The sequence below is a fragment of the Anser anser genome, assembly GCF_964211835.1.
Source record: "Anser anser genome assembly, chromosome: 1".
Lineage (NCBI taxonomy): Eukaryota > Metazoa > Chordata > Aves > Anseriformes > Anatidae > Anser > Anser anser.
The window spans coordinates 36831844-36851327 of NC_139720.1; the positions used below are offsets into that span (position 1 = coordinate 36831844).

Sequence of the window (19484 nt, forward strand, 5' to 3'; positions counted from 1 at the left end):
TAAGTCTTGGTTTTCCGTTTCTGATAATCATAGATGTTATTTCCTATCCTTGATACAGTTTATATTTGCAGTGAACACCTTGGTAAGCAAGTATGGGCTCTTGCTCTTTTTTCTGTGATGTTTAATAAATGGATTAAAAACTGGCTGGGTAGCCGGGCCCAAAGAGTCGTGGTGAATGGAGTTAAATCCAGCTGGAGGCCGGTCACTAGTGGAGTCCCCCAGGGCTCGGTACTGGGGCCGGTCCTCTTCAATATCTTTATCGATGATCTGGATGAGGGCGTCCAGTGCACCCTCAGTAAGTTTGCAGATGACACCAAGCTAAGTGCGTGTGCCGATCTGCTCGAGGGCAGGAAGGCTCTGCAGGAGGATCTGGATAGGCTGGACCGATGGGCTGAGGTCAGCTGTATGAGGTTCAACAAGGCCAAGTGCCGGGTCCTGCATCTGGGGCGCAACAACCCCAAGCAGAGCTACAGCCTGGGAGATGAGTGGCTGGAAAGCTGCCTGGCGGAGAAGGACCTGGGGGTATTGGTTGATAGTCGGCTGAATATGAGCCAGCAGTGTGCCCAGGTGGCCAAGAAGGCCAACAGCATCCTGGCCTGTATAAGAAGCAGTGTGGCCAGCAGGGCTAGGGAAGTGATTGTCCCCCTGTACTCGGCTCTGGTGAGGCCGCACCTTGAGTACTGTGTTCAGTTTTGGGCCCCTCGCTACAAGAGGGACGTCGAGGTGCTCGAGAGAGTCCAGAGAAGGGCAACGAAGCTGGTGAGGGGTCTGGAGAACAAGTCTTACGAGGAGCGGCTGAGGGAGCTGGGGTTGTTCAGCCTGGAGAAGAGGAGGCTCAGGGGCGACCTTATCGCTCTCTGTAGGTACCTTAAAGGAGGCTGTAGCAAGGTGGAAATGGGTCTCTTCTCCCACGTGCCTGGTGACAGGACGAGGGGGAATGGGCTAAAGTTGCGCCAGGGGAGATATTTTACCATTTTTAGTCTTTTGGTTATGTTTAGTCTTCTTTGTGCAGATCATAAGAGAGCCAGTGAAGCGTGTGCTTTCCAGGAGTCCTGGATCTGGGTAGCTGAAGCTCTGTGCACAAAGCTGCGTCCTTTTCTTTAATCACAAGGTTGCTCTGCAGCCCCATTTGTGCTGTTGTTCCTGTCACCACCGCATCTGCTGACGCTGTCTTCCTTTCTTGCTGCACATCTTGAACCTCATTGCAGAGCAGACAGAATAGAAGTGGGCTGGTGAATGGGGAGGTGTAGGGTAAATAGAGTTGTTTTTTCTGTGTCGAAACCTGGTGGTGATCGTAGGACCAATCACCAGAAGGCAGGTTGTGACAACTACGCGAGTTATACTTGTCATCGAGGATTTCTTATGAAGTATGCTCAGGCCCTAAAAAGGCACAGTTAGCAGGTGGTGATAAGACTGCAGAGAGATACCAAATGAAGAGGAAAAGTTTTTCAGAAAGTGACTGTGTTGTGTGGGAGGGAAGAAATGAACTGCAGGGGAGAAAAGCAAAGTCTCAGGCTGATAATTATAAAATATCTGGAGGTTAAGTATCCGGGTTGCCCAAAACTCTTCTCTTTTTTTTTTTAAATGTATTTTCTAATAATTTGCCATCTGTTCTGCCAGTAATTATAGATAAGGACTTGTGAACGTGGCCAGCCTTCTCTGCCTCGGTGGATCAAACTAGATGCATGATGGCTCGTGACATCTTTGGGTTCAAATTGTTGCCTTTTCCTCAGCTTGAAACTGATGATTTGTCTGTGAGCTGCAGTGTCTGCCTTTTGAAATTTTCTTGTTGAAGACTGTTTACAAATTAGTGGTAAATAGGGCAAATTTATACAAGCTGCTGACATGCAGTGTCATGCTTAGATGTGTGCAAGTCCAGGGAGTGGGACAAAGCATGCCTTTCCGCTGGCAAGTTAGAGGCTTTGGCTGATGGGTGGTTTAAAAACTGATGCGATCCACTTTTCTAGAAGCTAGGTTCTTGCTCTTTAGATATGCATATGTATACATAATGGGAGACTTATCCATGTCTCCAAAATCCATTTGTGCTAATGATCCAGTGAGTCATCAAACCCATTAGTATGTTTTGGCTTGTTCATTTTGTGCACTAAAGTGCATTTTTGCATTTTTCTTACAAGAAACGTTGCATTAATTGTCTGGCATGTGGGCAATTGTCCTTAATGGCGTGCTGGTCCTTGCAGGTATCCGTGTCCTCAGTCACGGAGTGATTGTCCTGTTTGTTTCTGGTTTTCAAAGACTGACAGGATGACAAGTAGGAGAAACAGCAGTAATGAGGACACTGAATTCTTTGGTTGTACCAAAGCAGCTGGTTATCCTCATCAGTTAAATATGGATGTCTTTCTTAGAGCTGATTTGTTTAACAATTGAAGGAAGGATATGGCTGTGTTCGGTTTGGTGGGATGACCAAGTCACTGTCTGGATAACAAGAGTGCCTCTTTGGGCAAGTCCTGAAACATTGGCCATGGCTGCTGAGATTTTGGCCAGCGGTGCGTAGTGTTGAGTTACCCAGCCTTGAAATGATCAAAGACTGATGTGGGGCTGTTTGTGTATGGCGCCCAAGGAAGAGGAGAAAAATATTAGATTACACGGTTATTTCTGTAGTTAAATATTTCTGTTACAGTCCCATTGGTACAATCTGTACACCAAGGGAGATTAATTTATTTCAAATTTGATGCTTTAACCACTAAATCATCATCTCCAGCTGGCACTGAAGCAAAGTGATTTGCATCATCTACATCAGCAGGGAAGTGTCACCTTTGTTAAAAAAAGAACCACCGACACACAGACTTAATTATCTATTCAGAGTGCAAGCTAGCAGCTCCAATGTGGTGGCTTTTCTGCAGAACTGAACCAGATATTTAAAGAGGCATGATCAAAATCACACTTCTGTGAAAAATTAACGGTAGCTTCTAAATATAGATATAACTTTGTGTGTGTGTCTTTTATATAATTGGCTTTACTGCTTATCTGTTGCCAGCTTTCTCCTGCCTTTGTACTGCAGCTGATAAACATCTGTTTAATAAAGGAGCGAGGGGCTGTGTCACAGCTACAGCTGTCGGCGGGTGGACTCGGACTTGTGGCAGCTCGCTCTTTGAGCCTGACCAGCGTGACGTGATAAATCCTACTCGCCTTCTGCAGCAGCACCGAGTGGTTTAGCTCATCAGAGCTGTCAGTATTTCAAATATTTTCCTTGATGATTTCCTACCAAGCCCTTTTAAGATGCTGTTAGGTCGAGTGCAGGTGCTTGAGAATGCACCCATAATTTAGTTTGGGGTGTTTTTTTTTTTTTGAAGTGTGTTGGCACACGGCGCCTTGTCACTAGCATTAGGTGAGGCTTGCGGCTCAGATTCCCAGAAATGGCCGTGAATTGGGTGGAGGAGGTCCCCAGCCCGACCCCAGCCCGGGGTCCCCTTGCCGGGTGCTCGCCCCCCGGGCTGCAGTGCTGCTGCTGAGGGCCCCCCGCCGCCCTTTGTTTCTGCAGCCCAGGTGCTGCTGGAAGAGGAGGAGGAGAAGGAGGAGAGGCTGCCGGTTTTCACGCAGTGATGCTAGGATTGGGGGCGGGAGCAACTCCTTTTTTTTTTTTTCGCCTCTTTTTCTCCTCTCCTCGTCCTCCCTCTTTCCCTTCAGCACCTCCGCTGGGCGGCCCGCGCCGCACAGAGCCGCTGCCGCCCAGCCCGGCCCGGGGCTCCGGGCCCTCGCCATGCCCCCAGCCCTCCGCTCGGGGCTGAGGGAGCCGTGAGCGGTGCCCAGCGAAGCCCCGGCGAGGAGCAGCCCAGCCGGGCCGGGCACCCATGCGGCAGGACCGGCTGACGGGCTCGCTGCGGCGCGGCGGGCGATGCCTCAAGCGGCAGAGCTCGGGCGGCGGCGTGGGCACCATCCTCAGCAACGTCCTCAAGAAGCGCAGCTGCATCTCCCGCACGGCGCCGCGCCTGCTCTGCACCTTAGAGCCAGGTACCGCGACCCTAATCCCCGTAAGCCGCTTGGCCTGGCTCGGCTCGGCTCGGCTCGGCGGTGCGGGCGGCAGGGCCGGGAGCAGGCGGCCGGGCGGCGATGGGCGCCCCGGGTAGGCGCGGCGCGGTGCGGGGAGGCGGCCGGCGGCAAATGGCCGCCCCCGGGCCTGCGCGGGGCGCCGCTGGCTGAGGCCGGCGGGCAGCGGGCGGAGCGGCCTCGGGACCCGCCCGGCTCCGCTCCCCGTCCCGCAGCGGCCGGTTCTGCCCTCCAGCTGCCCCCTTGTCGCTCCTCGGCCCGCCGCTGTGCCGCTGGGCTGGTCCCCGCCTCATGGCGGAGCCCCCTCCTGCCGCCCAGCCTTTGTCTGCGGTGCGGGGCTGACGGGCTCGCCTCAGCGCCACGGGCTTGTGAGGGGCAGGAGCCCTGCCAGCGGCTGCCGTGTCCCGGGGAGATGGGCTTTGGGCTCAAAGGGGGATCCTTTTCGGCTCGGGGGATCCTTGCTGGGTGGTGGTTGCTTCTGTCACAGCGTTGGATCCTTTGGTTTTTAGTGGAAATCCGGGTTTATAGTGTCAGAGCTGCCGCTCGGAGCTAAAGCGTTGTCAGGTCTTGTCTATTCCTAGGCGTACTGGAAATATGTGAGCTCGAGGTCTTAAAACCTAACCTAGAGCAGTGCATGGAGGTACATACGGTTCATTTCCCATTGTACTAGCACTCGTGTCCAAGATGGCTTTTGGAATTGTGTTGTGCTGACTGCTTCTGTGCTCGAGATTCATTTGGGATGCTATTATTGTCTCAGGTTTATTCTGGTGTAGGTTTATACCACTGCTGTTACTGAAAGGATTTCCTGACTTCTGATTCTCACAGACCCCTGTAGTAGTCTTCCCGTATTCCAGGTAATGATATCTGGGTAACGATGTTCTTAAATGCTCCTGTGAAGACTAGGATAGACAATGAGAGGCACAACCACGAATGCCATAGTCCTAAAGCTAGGAAATCCCGCTGGGCTGGGCTTTCCACATTGTTCAGTGTAAGTTAATAGGGATGACATCATTCGGGATACATGCTTTCACAGTGCTGGAGAGAGGGAACCTAATGAGCCCTTAAAAATATATAAGCTTAATGAAATTTTCTTCAGGTTTTCTTAGTATCTGTGTCAGCGTATGTTTGCAGTGAGTTTTTGTGGACTGCAGATTTTGGATGTGCTTTGATATATCCGAATGTGCTCTGGTGGCAGCTTTGGCTGCTATTTCTGATTTTGCAGGTGAAAATGTATATTTAGAGAAAAATTACAGGGTGAGACTAGGAGTCTTTCTGGTTCTAAAACAAGCAACAATAAGGTAGTAGTTCACGTTGCCATTTTTGTCCCCAGGTTTGGACTCCCACTGCACAGGAAGCAGCTCTAGGCCCTTCTCCTTGTTTGTTTTCAATAAAATATTTATTGGTTTTCCATGGGAGACATTTCAACGGCTGCTTTTAAGTACCAAGAACCTGCAGCGATGTGCTTTGTAAGTTGGAAACTGTGGCTCGTATACGTGCATCAGGACAGATCATCTCCCTATGACTTTCCTGTTTTAGTATTTCTGAAAAAAATATCTGAGACTTCAGCCCCATCCCTTTATCATAGCTGAGGATCAGGGACTTGATTCTTCATCCAGGTGCTTGGCTGGATGGTTTTCTCTGCTTTGGTGGCTTATTATGTGGTTATGTGCCCTGTTTTTGTCACGCAGTGGATGTCTGTTAGGGTTTGGGAATCCTAGGGGTGTAATGTTCCTTCTTTTAGCCCTTTGTTGTCAGGCTTCATGGTGCGTTTTTCATGGGAAAGCTAACGGGTCTGGATTTTGTTGTGTTTTGTGTGTGTTGGTTGTGTTTTTTGTTTTGTTATTTTTTAATTTCTCTCCAAATAGCTTTTCTGCAGTTGTTTCTGGTGACCTGGCTGCAAGGGCATTGAACAGGCCGTATTTTGCCATCCTCCTACCCTTCAGAAATATGATCGGTGCCAAACAACTGTACCTTTGTGTATGCTTGTGTTTGTGGAGCTAGTTAATTCGTTTGTGTTCCTGCCTACACGGGTTAATAATTTTTTTAGGTATGAAGCATCAATTGAAAGTGTCTGACCTGGAGGTGATATGTAATATGTCAGATGACACCGTAGACTTGTCTACGTCCTGGCTTGGTGGAAAACCGTCTGGCTTGGTGGAAAAGGGCTGAGTGGTACTGACAGTGCTTACAGTCCGTGAGGGTAGGAATTATTGCGGCATGTATGGTACGTTTCTGCCATGCGGAGGAGCTGGAAAGAAAAGTTCCTGCAAAGCCCCAAGGGGTCAGGAGTCTTCTCTGCAAAGAGTGCCTGCTTATGTAGTGGAGAGGAATATGGGACAGAGGTGGGGGGTGGACAAAAAGTGCAAATCCAGTGAAAATGGGTACAGAGGGTCCGTGGCAGGGTTGGATGGGTGTGGGGTGCTGAGTGGGGGAGAAGGTGTTGGGGAATCCAGTTTTGTGGGGAGAGGGCAACTGAAAGCAGAGATAACGGGATTCACTGGTAAGATGTAGCACATGAGGGAATTTAGGAGAGAAAAGACTGGATGGAGGAGGAGGAGGCCTGGCTCATCACCAGCCTTTCCCCAGATTAAGAGTGGACGGAATGAAAAGGATGATGGGACTGACTGCAAAAGAAGTACATGAAGGGTGGGGAATGTGTTAGGAGAGGGGGAATGATGAGGGTAGGAGGGTTTGGGAAACCAGGAGAGCTTGGAATAGGGATAGCCATTCATTTCCTTGGGGAAGCTCTGAAGTCCAGGGACAAATCCAGTGAAGAGTGCAGAAATTGCACATGTAGAGATGTCTCTTGTGTCAGAAACAAGTAACAGGCAGTGGGCTTTGATTTTGGGAATATTTCTGACTAGCAACTGGGAACAAATAAGGGGCCACAGACTCCATGGCTTTGTGGAGTTACGTGGTTATAGTGCATGGCCTGACCAAGAGGTTTCTCATCATACGGCAGAGACCTAGCCACGTGGACTAGTGTTACCACATGATGTTAGCCTTATTTCTAGTAATTTTCACATCTGTCTTAATTGTCAGCAATGATATGATAAACTTACATGGATGGAAATACAAGGGTCTCATCTCAGTCTGATTTAATCAAGAGAAAGACAGCTTATCTGGTGAGCTCCCTTGCCGTGATGTTAAGTAAATGATAGACACGTTCCACCTTACTGGGAGGTTGTATCTGACCGTGCTTGACCTTTTGCAGATCGGGCTGTCTGCTTGCATCTTCCTTAAAAAGTTGGCAAGACAAAGAGAGTTGTTGTTGCTGAGATCTTTAGATGTCTTAGAAAACTGTGAAGTGATTAATATTTGGCTGTTGAGTTGGAAATGAGTACGTGATTAACGTGGAAGACTCTTGCTCCTTTGCTACCAAGCAGTGTCAGGTAATTGTTACCTTAACGAAAGGAGTTCCTGGTCATGACACTGGTTTGTATGTACTGGAGATTTCTGGTACTTACCACTGAATTGCGTGGGAACGAGAGTCACTTTTTCACATTTACAGCAAGCGTGATATGATTGCGTCTTAGTAGGTTACCGGCATTGTTACACTGTTCTGAATTATTATGAAGAGATTTATATATCAGGAGTCCCTGCTGAGTGCCATGGACTTATGGGGTAGAATACTAATAAGCAGTTACTTCCAGGAATTACTGTTAACACTCGAATATTTTTCAAGACATTTCTATTATGGTTTGAAGCTTTTATTTTTCTAAATCTGTCAAGCGTGTCTTCTAAATCTGAAGCAGGGAAATGACAGCACCCGTCCCCAAGTCTCAATGATGCAACTAAAACTCTGAAATTCTAAACAATACTTATTTTTGTGTGAATTTTCTTTCTTTTTTCTTCCCCATGCCAAAACAAAAGCAGCCTTGAAGGAGAAAGCTTAGTCTTTGTATTTATCAGGCAGTGAGGTTTCTACGTTACTTATTGCCACTTTTTAAATTACAGTATACAAATCCTGAAAGACATTTCATATTCCAGAACTAGCAAATGCCACTACAGTTTGGGTTTTCACAGACTCCCAGGCTTCAAAGTACTGAGTATTACTGGTGGGTTGATTAGCGTGGATTTTATATACTTAAATCTTGCAGGATTAAAGTATTGTTGCGTGGTGTCGTGTGGGGTTTTTGTTTGCTTTTTAATATGACTATTTAAATATGTATGCAAAAATGGTTAGGGTTGATATTCTAGGAAGACCGTAAGTTATGCATGACATAAATATGGAGCAATGCACGATACTGAGTTACGGAGGGAAAATACAGACAGGCTTTATTCTTTATGCCAGAAGCTGGGGGAACGGCGGGACGCGCTGTTCAGAACCGGAGTGCTGGACAGCGGCAGCCGAAGGACCAGGGGGTTGTGGAGGCAAAATGGGTGCTGTTAAGCAGCCTGACAAGTGTTGCTGTTCTTTGTGCTGTGGCTTACCAGATGCCCTAGTCAGCATCCAGCGTGGGCCTTGAGATCCTCGTAGTCACGTATTTTAAAGCGTATCCGCTAATTTTCTATGTAAAAACTAACGTAATCTGCTCTTACAGCCAAAAAATAAAGTAGGTTAAATATTTGACATCCTGAGCAATACAATAGTTTTAACACCCCAAAGTCAGAAATTAATATCAAGTGTTTTAAGGTCCAGAAGTTGACGTAGATGGAAAGCACCTCTTTGTATATCTTTTTTCAGTGGTAGTTTGCAGTATATCTTTTTGTATATCATTTCATATGGTAGTTTGTAGTGTCCTAATATGATTTTCAGAACAGTGAAATACCAGATTTTTTATTTTTTTTAGTTAAGTGAATTGTGCTGAACTACAGCATTAATTTGAACAGGGCACAACTGCATTTTAAAAATGTTTTGTCCGTGTACTTTTTAAAACATGCCTAGAATCCACTGTGAAAACAAGAATTAGCAGAAACAGGTGAAAATATAATTATTCAAACACATCTAGTTGAAATCTCATGTTCTTATTTCAACTAGATTTTTTTTTTCTCCTTCTGAACTAAATGAAAATAATGATCACGATTATTTTTCCTTTTTGTTTCTAGGGGTTGATACGAAATTGAAATTCACTCTTGAGCCATCTTTAGGTCAAAATGGTTTTCAGCAGGTAATTTGATTCATTTTTCTCTGTGCTTATGAAGGACTGGGCTATCTTCAGTTGAGATACTTACCCTAGTTCAAAAAAGCATCTGTCGTCATGTCAGCATGTTATTCGCTATTGCATGAAGAGCTGTTCTATTAGTATTTGGAAAACACAATAGGTTTTAATTGTTTTCTTGGTTATCTCCTACATCTTTGTATTCTAGAATATTATTGTTTTATTAGATCATTAAGTAATTAATCTATATTTTCCCTGTAAGTGGATTAAGCAATTAAACTTTGAAATGCGTACAGAAATGAACGTGCATGTTCTCAGTGTATAGATGTTGCCACATTTTTGCATTAAGCTAACGGTGGACTTTTACCCTTTTGGATGTTTTTGCTTAGTGGCACGATGCACTCAAAGCAGTGGCCAGACTGCCAACAGGCATCCCAAAAGAATGGCGCAGAAAGGTAGGTAGACCTGTACATGATGCAGGACACATCACCTGTGGTCTCGCATGAGAGGGAGATGAACGACATCAATCTCATCAGTGTTTTTCAACCATTTATTTATTGGGAAATTTTAAGTGTAAGTTGTGCTGGGATTTTTTGTACTTTCCATTCTTCAGTGATAACCTCATTTAGCAGCTGGAGAGGCTGAGACAGGTAAACACAGCATTTACACCCTATTTAAAGGTTCTTTTTGATCGAGGCTTAGGTCACTTACTCCAGTGCCATCGGTATTGTTTCAGTCTGTCAGTCCCAAAGAACTGCGCTGGCAAAGCTGCACCAGCAGCTGCAGGTCAACTGAAAGGAGAGGTGAAGTTGCCAGATGCTGGTGCTGGCAAGAACGTTGATAGAAACATTTGACAGGGTAAGGGCAGGTCCCCTAAATGGGAGGGTTCAGAGTCAGCAGTGATGTGGGACAGCAGAGTACACCATCACTGGGAAATTGCACTTGGTTAGTATTGTAGGAAAGTGTCCAGTGGGATTATGCTAAATTTGCCTTACTGCTTTCTTTAGCAACATTTGAAGTTCCCTAGCCTAAAAAACAAGCCTCTGTATGTATTCATTGTTCTTAACAACTAAGTGAGGCACATGATCTCAGCTTTAATAATTTAGTTCTACTAAAACAAATATTTTTAAAGCTTTATAAATTATACATGGTTCCATATATTTTTGATGTATCAGGTAATTTTCTTCCCTGTTTTCTTCTTGCTGTATTTCCAAACTGAAATATTCCTCTTTACCAAATGGGGAAGGAAAGGTAAGACGTGAGTGCCATTGCTTTCCTCACACCACTACCAGTTTATTTTTGATCTACAGCTCCAGTGAATTATTACATCGATTTGGTAGCCTTTTTCTTTCCTGAGAAGTTCTTTTATCCCTCTTCAGTAAGTCTCTCAGAACTGCTGTTTCAGCTTTTCCGTGGTGCACGAGTGGCGGAGGTCACAAAGCCACTGAATTGCTGAGGTAGGAAGGGCCCTCTGGAGGCCTTCTGCTCCAACCACCTCCTCAAGAAGGGTTACCTGGAGCAGATTGTCCAGGACCGTGTCCAGATGGCTTTTGGATAGCTCCACAGATGGAGACTTCGCAGCCTCTCTGGGCAACCTGTGCCAGTGGACAGTCAACCTGAACTGCAAAGGAAGGCTTTCTGATGTTCAGGTGTAACCTCCTGTGGTCCAGTTTGTGCCCAGTGCCTTTTGTCCTCTCACTGGGCACCACAAAGAGCCTGGCTCCATCCTCTCTGCACCTTACCCTCAGGTATTTCTATACATCATGAGATTCCCCCTGAGCCTTTTCTTCTGTAGGCTGAACAGTTCCAGCTCTCTCAGCCTTTCCTCATAGGGAGAGATGCTTGTCTGGCCCTTCATGGGACTCCCTCCAGCGTGTCCACATGTCCCTCTTGTACTGGGGAGTCCAGAACTGGACACGTTCCTACAGGTAACTCACTGCAGTAACCTCACCAGTGCTGAACAGAAGGGAAGGATCACCTCCCGTAGCCCATTTCTCCAGCCTGTCCAGGTCCCTGTGAATGGCAGCACAGCCCTCTGGGGTATCAGCCACTCCTCCCAGAGTTGTGTCACCTGCAGACCTGCTGGGGGTGCGCTCTGCCCCATCAGGTCTCTGTCTTCCTTCTTATACTGCCCATCTCTGTCATTGCTCCACATGGTCCCATGGTCCTAACCAAAGAATCAGCGTTACATAAAGGGATGTGATCTTTTCACTGCTATCCCTTGGCTTTCTGATAACTTTAAGATTGATACCAAAACAAAGGAAGCATTTCATGGTTTGGCAGCATGCTGATTGCTTGCTCTGCTGGCCGCAGAAGGGGCAGGGTGACATCTGTGTTACTGCTGTGGCACATGACATCTGGTGTCCAGAGCTGGCAGAGGCAAGGGACATCACCAGGATGATAGCAGTGCCAAATGTTGCTGGGAGGCAGAGAGCAGCATCATTCCTCTGCATGGGTGGCTTTCCAAAAGTGGGATGGCAGGTTTAAATGCAGAAAAACTCAAATTCTGTGAATTGCCTATAAATTCCTTCACCATGCGATTACCTAAGTGTTTATATTTGTGGGAAGTGTCTGAATTGCTTTTCTCACTTGGGGGACTTAACAGCTGGTATAAAACTTGACCCATTTGCTTTCATGTTTTCTTTCAGTATCCTGAAGACAAGAATCCTTCATTGTTAGTTGCTGCCATTGTATGTTGTCATGGTCCATCCGTAGTCTTCAATACACATTCATAAATCTGTTTTGGTAATTACTAGGCTTTAAAAATAGGCAACGTGTCTGTTTTCAGAACTCTGTGTTGTGCCAATAATTTAGGAAGTCCTTTTGGAGAATGAACTTACTCTGATTCAAGTAGTAGTTTTTCAGATCGTCCCCAAATGCTTCATAGTCAATGCTGCTTTTCTGCAAAGTTGATCAGATGAGACCACCTCTGCAGGAGAGAAGCACTACTAGATTTCTCTCGTGGTGTTTTCAGGAAATGAATCCATGGTGGAGTTTGAGGAAAGCCTGCAACTGTTTTATTTTTTTTATAAAACACCTTGCTGGTTACAAGGTTAGAAGGGCTGATCCGGCCAGGAGGGCCCTTGCAGTAGGTGGGCTTCTGTTTTGGAGAGTCCCTGTGAATTCAGTTTCTGACAATGGGCTTACACCTTTGTAAGCACTTCACAGGTTTGGATGCTTAATGCTGTTTCCTTCCTTTCTGCTTTAGGGATTAAGGGATTACTTTAATCATGCAAAAGTTATTTTAAATATAGTTCTCTTCTGCATACTTCAAGTCTAACAGCAGATCATCGATGGCTGAAGTTGGTGAGGTTCATCTCACGATGTTTATAAAAACTGCTCATATTTTATCTGAGAAATAATGCATTCTGTTGGCTTTCCAGGTTTGGCTGACCCTAGCTGATCAGTACTTGCACAGTATAGCCATTGACTGGGATAAAACAATGCGTTTCACCTTCAATGAAAGAAGTAATCCTGATGATGATTCAATGGGCATCCAGATAGTGAAGGTAGTCAACTTATTTTACTTCAACTTTTTAATGAAAAGTGAAGACTTTTTTTTAGAGTTTGGATTTATTTTGTTGTCTGTAACAGCTTTGGGAAAAGCTGCACCTTAATTCCCTTTTGGCTCAGTAACAGGAAAAAAAAAATGCTATTACTGAACTTTTTTTTTCTCAAGTTATATATATATAAAAGAAATACTGGAGTAATGGAGACAGTTATATGGTTTTGTCCTCATCTCTGTAAATAAAGCCAAATATTTTCTGGGGTTAAACAGTGTTATGTTTTATAATAAAGCAATTGAACATCTTTTCAGTTATTTTACAGTGGTGAAACACCTTTTGTATATATTTCTCAGCTGGTTGGCACTATATTTAAAGCAGAGAGTAGTTTTGGGGAAGGGCTTAACAGATGTATGTTTCTGTGATGACTTAGATGTTAGTCTATTTACCTAGGAGAGATTGCTTATGTTCTATAGCCACCGTAATTACTGTACACGGAGCAAAGTACCTTATGTTCCTGATTATTACAATAGTTGTCTGTACTTGGTAATTCAAGGTTACAGATATTACTCATGAAAAACTGTAGTGTGCTTTGCCTTTTACAAATCATTTAAATTAAATTCTCAAGGACACTGTTTTTGTTTGTTTGTTTTTGTGTTTTGAAAACTTAGCTTCCTGGCAGTTCTTTTATAGTTTGATTTAAAACAAACAAACAGTTCCTCTTGTTTTATTTGGTCATTTAAAAAAATTGATTTTGTCTGTATTCATTTCCTTGTCTGTATTCCTTTCCTCGCACAAACTACCGCTTCACAAATTCAATGATATGTCAAGAACATCCCAGTCAAGAACTCTAATGGTTTCTGAAACAAAGGTCTTGAAGGGGAAGTCCTTGACAGATGCTTGCTAGAAATTTTGTATCTAGCTTCAGACCTTTAAATTGCTGCTGGCAATGTCAGTTTCACATAAGCATCTGTTCTAATCCTTTGCTCCATGTTGCGCAATAATAGGAGGTCATGATATTCTGCTGAGCCAACTCATGGTGTAATGGCTGTCCCATGCAACGAAAGCGATTCAGAAATAGAAAAATGTGGTATTTTTCCCTTAGGCTTCTGTTTAAGATACACAAAATGCATTTTTCTGAAGTCTTGCTTTTGGCAGTCTTTAAAATTGAGAGAAATCGCTATTCTGTGAAGGGAAATTTTAAAAAGAATTATGCAACTTTTATATTTCGCGTATTTGAAATTTAGATGTCTTCTAACATCTAATATCTTCTGTGACAACTTTATATGAACATCTTCTGCATAACTTGTTAACTTAAGACCTTGCTCAACCTATTTCTCTTCAGTAAGTTAAAGGTTTACAGATTAAAAAACTCTCATCATCTTCAGGAGTATGTATCAGGAGGGTGGAGGCGGAAGGAACACTTGGACAGGCAGGAGAACTAAAAGGGGAAGGAAAATTCACACTTCTGTGTATGCTTTTCTCCTTTTTTCTTCTTTAAAGGACCTTCACCGGACTGGTTGCAGTTCCTATTGTGGCCAGGAGGCAGAGCAAGATCGAGTGGTATTAAAACGAGTTTTGCTGGCTTATGCCAGGTGGAATAAATCTGTTGGCTATTGTCAAGGTTTTAACATACTAGCTGCACTCATTCTGGAAGTAATGGAGGGCAATGAAGGAGATGCCTTGAAAGTGAGTAGAATCTTTTGTTGCAGTGTTGAAGAATGTGTTTGCTTAGTGAACGTCAGAATAAATAAATGTGCAAATGCTGTAGACAGCCAAAAAGAGGAAGACTCGGAGGACTCAGTTTATTTGTATTTGTGAATTGTTTGTTATCCTTACTGAGCTGAAGGTGGACAGTTTGAATGTTATCCTTGCTAAAAATTTTCAAACAAACGAGGGTTTGGCCGTAACAAAATGAAAGAGAACGTTGCTACTGACTTTAGAAGATTTTAACCCATAATCCCAAATCTGCTTCCAAACCGTGTATGTGGCTAACGCCTCCAGTTTCCATTATCAACCCCATACATAGCAGTTAAAAATCAACTGTATTTTAAAACAAATTGTAGGAAGACACAAAATAAATACTTAAAATGAAAATGAATAGATTTGAAGCTACTGTCAGGGCTGTGTTAGCCAGTGTTTTATTACACGTTTATTATACCTGTTATAGTGTTTTATTTTTTAGACCTTTTCTATTCTAATTAAGAGAAGGCTTCATGAGGCTCATAAGTCATAAAAATGAAAATCCAGCTCACCGCAGTCATATGCAAATTTAATTGAGTAAACTTGCTCATATGTGTCAGGGTCAAGATAGTAAAAGATTACTGTGACTCTTGAGATTCTGAGCCATTTGTTTTGCCTTTGACAAAAATGTGGTAAATACTTACGTCTGCTCAGAGCTCTAAAATATAAAGCTTTTGGTAATAGAGTCCAGCTAGTTGGCATTTGATGCTTCATTCCAGAGAGCAGCCTATAATATTAAGAAGATAATATATTTACTTTGTCAGGCAGTAAGTTTTCCTCTGAATAGTTTGTGCTGAAAATGTATTCAATACTTTCAGCTATTATTTTTGTGTGATTTTATGCTGTCCAGAAGCTTCTAGGACACCTTATGATAGTATAGGGAGTACGATTCTCCAAAGATTTTATGAAGCCCAAATTGATTATTGGGAACTCTGTGTTATTTTTGAGTTGTATTTAATCATGAGTGGCATCAGGCTCCTTGTGCTAAGGAGGCAATGGCATAGCACCAGACTGCCCTGGAGAGGTAAATCACTGAAAACTGTTAGCACCACAATATGGGTCTTATCTGGCAAAAATGAGAATGGAAAACAAAGTTATTTTTTCTCCAGTTTCAGTGCGTGGGCTTTGCAGGAATGGAATTTCCTCAGAAGGAGGGGGGGGGGGGGGGGCAGCTTTTGTCACTTTTAATTGTGGGACAAGCTAAAGACGAAAGATACCTGTTCTCAAGGAGGCATGAGAGAGAAAGAGGCTCTGAGGGGATTTGGGAGTTAGCAAGGGCTGAGAACCTTCTAGTGCCAAGGTGGGGAGGCACATGCAGGTGTTGGTAGCTGCTCTCTGTTCTGTAAAATATGGAACAGAAGCATTTTATTGCCTGAGAAATCTTGTAGACAAGGATAAGTGGCAGCATGCAGTCACAGGCAGCTGGGAGAAAGCAAGGAACAAGTACGACTGTGTAAGGCAGTACCCTCAGAAGTTCAGTATCTGACATCGTTTTTTTGACATCTTAAAAGAGGGATTGAAAGGAGGATTTTCTTCTCTGTATGGAGGTACCAAGTACCTCTCAAGCATTAGATGCTATGTGAAACGGAGGATAAAGGTGCTTGTTTGAAATTGAAATCACTTGAAAAAACAAGTGAGTAATGGAGGGTTGAAGCAGACATTGTGAATAGAGATTGCCAAAGATCCTGAAGTGAAGGCCACTGTCTTCTGTTGGGCTGATGAAATAAATTGCCTTCCGTATATTTGTTTCATTTGTTCATTCTCAAAAGTTTGGCAGTATCCAGTTAAAGCATTATTACCCATGCAGTTGAGCTGTCTTACTTGAAACAGATGTCTGCTTCAACTGTCTCATGCTGCTTAATTTAGCACCTTTTAAAGTGACAAGATGAAGTGCAGCACACAGTGACACATCGCAGTAAAATGTGGGAGGAATGTTTTTAAAGAACAGTACCTTGCATTTTGGGGAGGAAAAAAGATTATTTGGACGATAAGTCTTCTAGTTGTGGCAGTTAACAACCAGACAAGGGGTAATGGAACTTTACAACAATTTGGAGAATCTCATAAACACCTATGGCATCAGAAGTGCAAGAAGTTGCCTTTGATTCAAGTAGTGCTTCCAATTTACTCATAGCTTACTGTGAAATTGATGCCAGCCATTCATGGTTCATAAAATCTGACCAGCTTCAAGAGGCTGTCTTAGCCTTTGCACCTTGATTGCTTGTAGTTACCTGGAGTACCTGCGGGTACTTAAAATGATGATTTCTTCCCATATATACAGAGATGCCAGAGGCATGTGTTGCCACTGGCTCCAAGCTGTAATTTAGAGAATTCTGGAATTCTGTATATTTTTTCTTCTGTTATTCCTAGAAAATAACTGTCTCTGTAAGTCCCGCATGATTGTATTTCATTTTCTCACAGATCATGATTTACCTAATTGATAAGGTGCTTCCTGATAGCTATTTTGTCAACAATCTCCGTGCTCTCTCTGTGGATATGGCTGTTTTCCGAGATCTTTTAAGAATGAAACTTCCTGAACTGTCCCAGCACTTAGACACCCTGCAGAGAGCTGCCAACAGAGAAAGTGGAGGTACACTCAACAGAAAATGCTGTTAAATTCCTTCTTGTTATTGTTTCACCTGAGCACAGGTCTAAAAAACAGCGTTCTAAGTATTTACCTGAATATATTGTTCAGAATATGTATTTATATATTAGGTTGTTCGAAGTGAAAGATGACCATTTCCATTATTGATATGCTTAATATATATATTGGTGTCTCAGGAAAAATAAATACCAAAATCATTTGGTCCCACAGTTAACTGCAAACATGATGATGTTGACAAGGTCATAAAATGAATGGAGTGGCAACACTAATGTACAGCATAGTACAAAAGCTACCTTGGAAAGGTTTCTTGCTCAAGATATCTGTCTAACCACACATTGTTTGTAGTTGCTTGAACTTAGTAGTTCTGAGAAGAATTATGATTTGAGAGCAGATGGCATTTGGTTAGTATTACTTCACCTGTGAATTTTTCTTGTATAGCATTCTCTCTAGACTTAAATAATAATAATAATAATAAAAACCACACAGCTGTTTCATTTGGGATTGTGTTGTCTTCTCCCCCCTGCCCCCAAGTCTGGAATCTAAGCGAGTTCCATCTTGGAACACGGTAGTACATCTTTTCAATGTAAATAAAATCATGACTGTGCCCAGACTGTACAAAAACAAAGAAAGGGTATCAAGTAAGCGTTCGCTGTTTGAAAGTGTTTTTGTAGACAACAGCCTCTCTGGGTCATGGCCTTCATCCTAGTATCAATTGATGCAGTGCATGAAGTTTTATCTAAGAATAACAAGAACATAAAACTACAGGTTTTCAGGCCGAAATGCTAAATCTTGAATGAAACTGTTAACAAGCCAAAAGGAAAACTGAATATGGTAACAGCTGCTTCTGCTAAGCTGTCAGTGCATCAGGACTTCAGTACAATAGAAAAGACAGACTTCAATGAGAGTCACCTTCATGCAGCTAAAGACTTCTTAAGCCTTTAGTGTCTGCAGAAAGACAATACTTTTTTTTAATAAAAACTTCCAGCTCCTGTCACTTTGGTGGAGGACAGACATTTTTTCTGATACTAAAAAAAAAAAGCACAGATGTTTAATGGTGTTTTCAGAAGTTTATTCAAGCACCATTGTTGCTTAGAGCTTTTGGCAGTGCAGCAGAATGAAGGAAGACTAAGTATGTCATTTCTCATTGTTCTCCTCAGCTTCTCTTCAGACAGCGGCAAGTGAAGAAAGTTTTGAGCATTAACAGAAGTTACTAGAATGACTGGTGGATTTCTCTATGCATTTCATACTCCTTGTAAAGTAACTATAAATTGCAAAATTACTTTAAGCATTTATATTTTTTATTTCAGGAGGCTATGAACCCCCACTTACAAATGTCTTCACAATGCAGTGGTTTCTGACTCTCTTTGCCACGTGCCTGCCTAACCACACAGTTCTGAAGATCTGGGATTCAGTATTCTTTGAAGGCTCTGAAATTATTCTGAGAGTCGCTTTGGCTATCTGGGCAAAGTTAGGAGAGTAAGTGGTCATTTTAATCTGCTTTTTCTTTCGGTTTGAGCAATGTAAGTAATTTATATGTTGTTCTGAAGAGCATGTTCTTGGATCTAAGCAAGATGCGACCTTTCAGGAGAATGTGCTGCTTTTTTGAAGCAGAAACAGTGTGTCTTTGTCTTCCCCCAAAAAATGTGTGCTGGAGAATATCATCGTGATGCCAGAAGAATGGGCATGATGATGAATCAATCCTTCTTGTCTCTTGTTATTTGCATTGTCTGTATATAATGTCTTTATGGTATGCTAAAATATTGGTTGGACTTTGCAGAACACAAACCTCTGAGGGAGTTAGTAAGTACTTGGGGGTGGGTGGGTGGTGCTATACAGAGAGTCTTGAGTGTGACTAGTTAATTCAGTCGTAATTTACCTGAAACTGGAGAGGTTTTAATTCTCATATTTTCACTTAAGGAATCTCATTGGCTATACCTGAGAAAGAGTTGAGGATTACTAAAAGAATGATTTAGTGCTACGTGGTTCTTTTCTGTTAAAGCCTGCAAACACATTTTCTTGAAATTCTCAGCTTTTAAACACGTTGTAGCAAAAATACCACTATTAATAATTTCTATTTCAATTATTATTAGACTATTAATTTCTATTAATTTAGGTTATTATTAACCCACCACATAGGGCAAAACACAGAAGAAGGTTAGTTCTTCTAAACTGTCTTTGTTGTCATGGCGAATACTCGCGTCCCAGAGAGTGTACAGTCCTCCTGGAGAAATAAAGGTTTTGTTACCAACTCCAGCAGGAGGTGTGAACTCTTACAGGACAAGCAGATATTCGCTCATCTGGAAGCTTTTTTTCATCAGCTATGTCAGTTTTTCTTGTGATGGCTATCCACACTTTCATTTTTTCGCCCTCAGGCTGGACCAGCTGATTTACATTCAGTTCTGTCCTTGGATGTTTGATTTTTATTCTTTCTTTTTCCTTTTTGACTGAATTAGCACTTCAGTTCAATTACCTAAGACATTTGTTTTAAGTTCATGAATGAAACATTCACAAGTCATTTGCATTAGGATT

The 19484-nt window shown here is 43.1% G+C and overlaps 1 protein-coding gene across 4 annotated transcripts in view; it reads left to right on the forward strand.

The window, feature by feature from the left end:
* The window catches only part of TBC1D30 (TBC1 domain family member 30), a gene marked incomplete at its 5' end in the record, with an annotated part of 52165 nt that overhangs the window by 17920 nt on the left and 14761 nt on the right, over nt 1–19484 (forward strand). For 2 of the 4 annotated variants that reach the window (XM_083844382.1, XM_083844383.1), the window contains 6 exons: nt 9055–9116; nt 9497–9562; nt 12491–12616; nt 14114–14299; nt 16772–16940; nt 18263–18431. In XM_083844382.1, the coding sequence (XP_083700508.1) occupies nt 9055–9116; nt 9497–9562; nt 12491–12616; nt 14114–14299; nt 16772–16940; nt 18263–18431 (778 nt within the window). Of the gene's footprint in view, nt 1–3594; nt 3970–9054; nt 9117–9496; nt 9563–12490; nt 12617–14113; nt 14300–16771; nt 16941–18262; nt 18432–19484 lie in introns of those variants that run through there. The other 2 variants (XM_083844385.1, XM_083844384.1) reach the window with 2 other exon arrangements.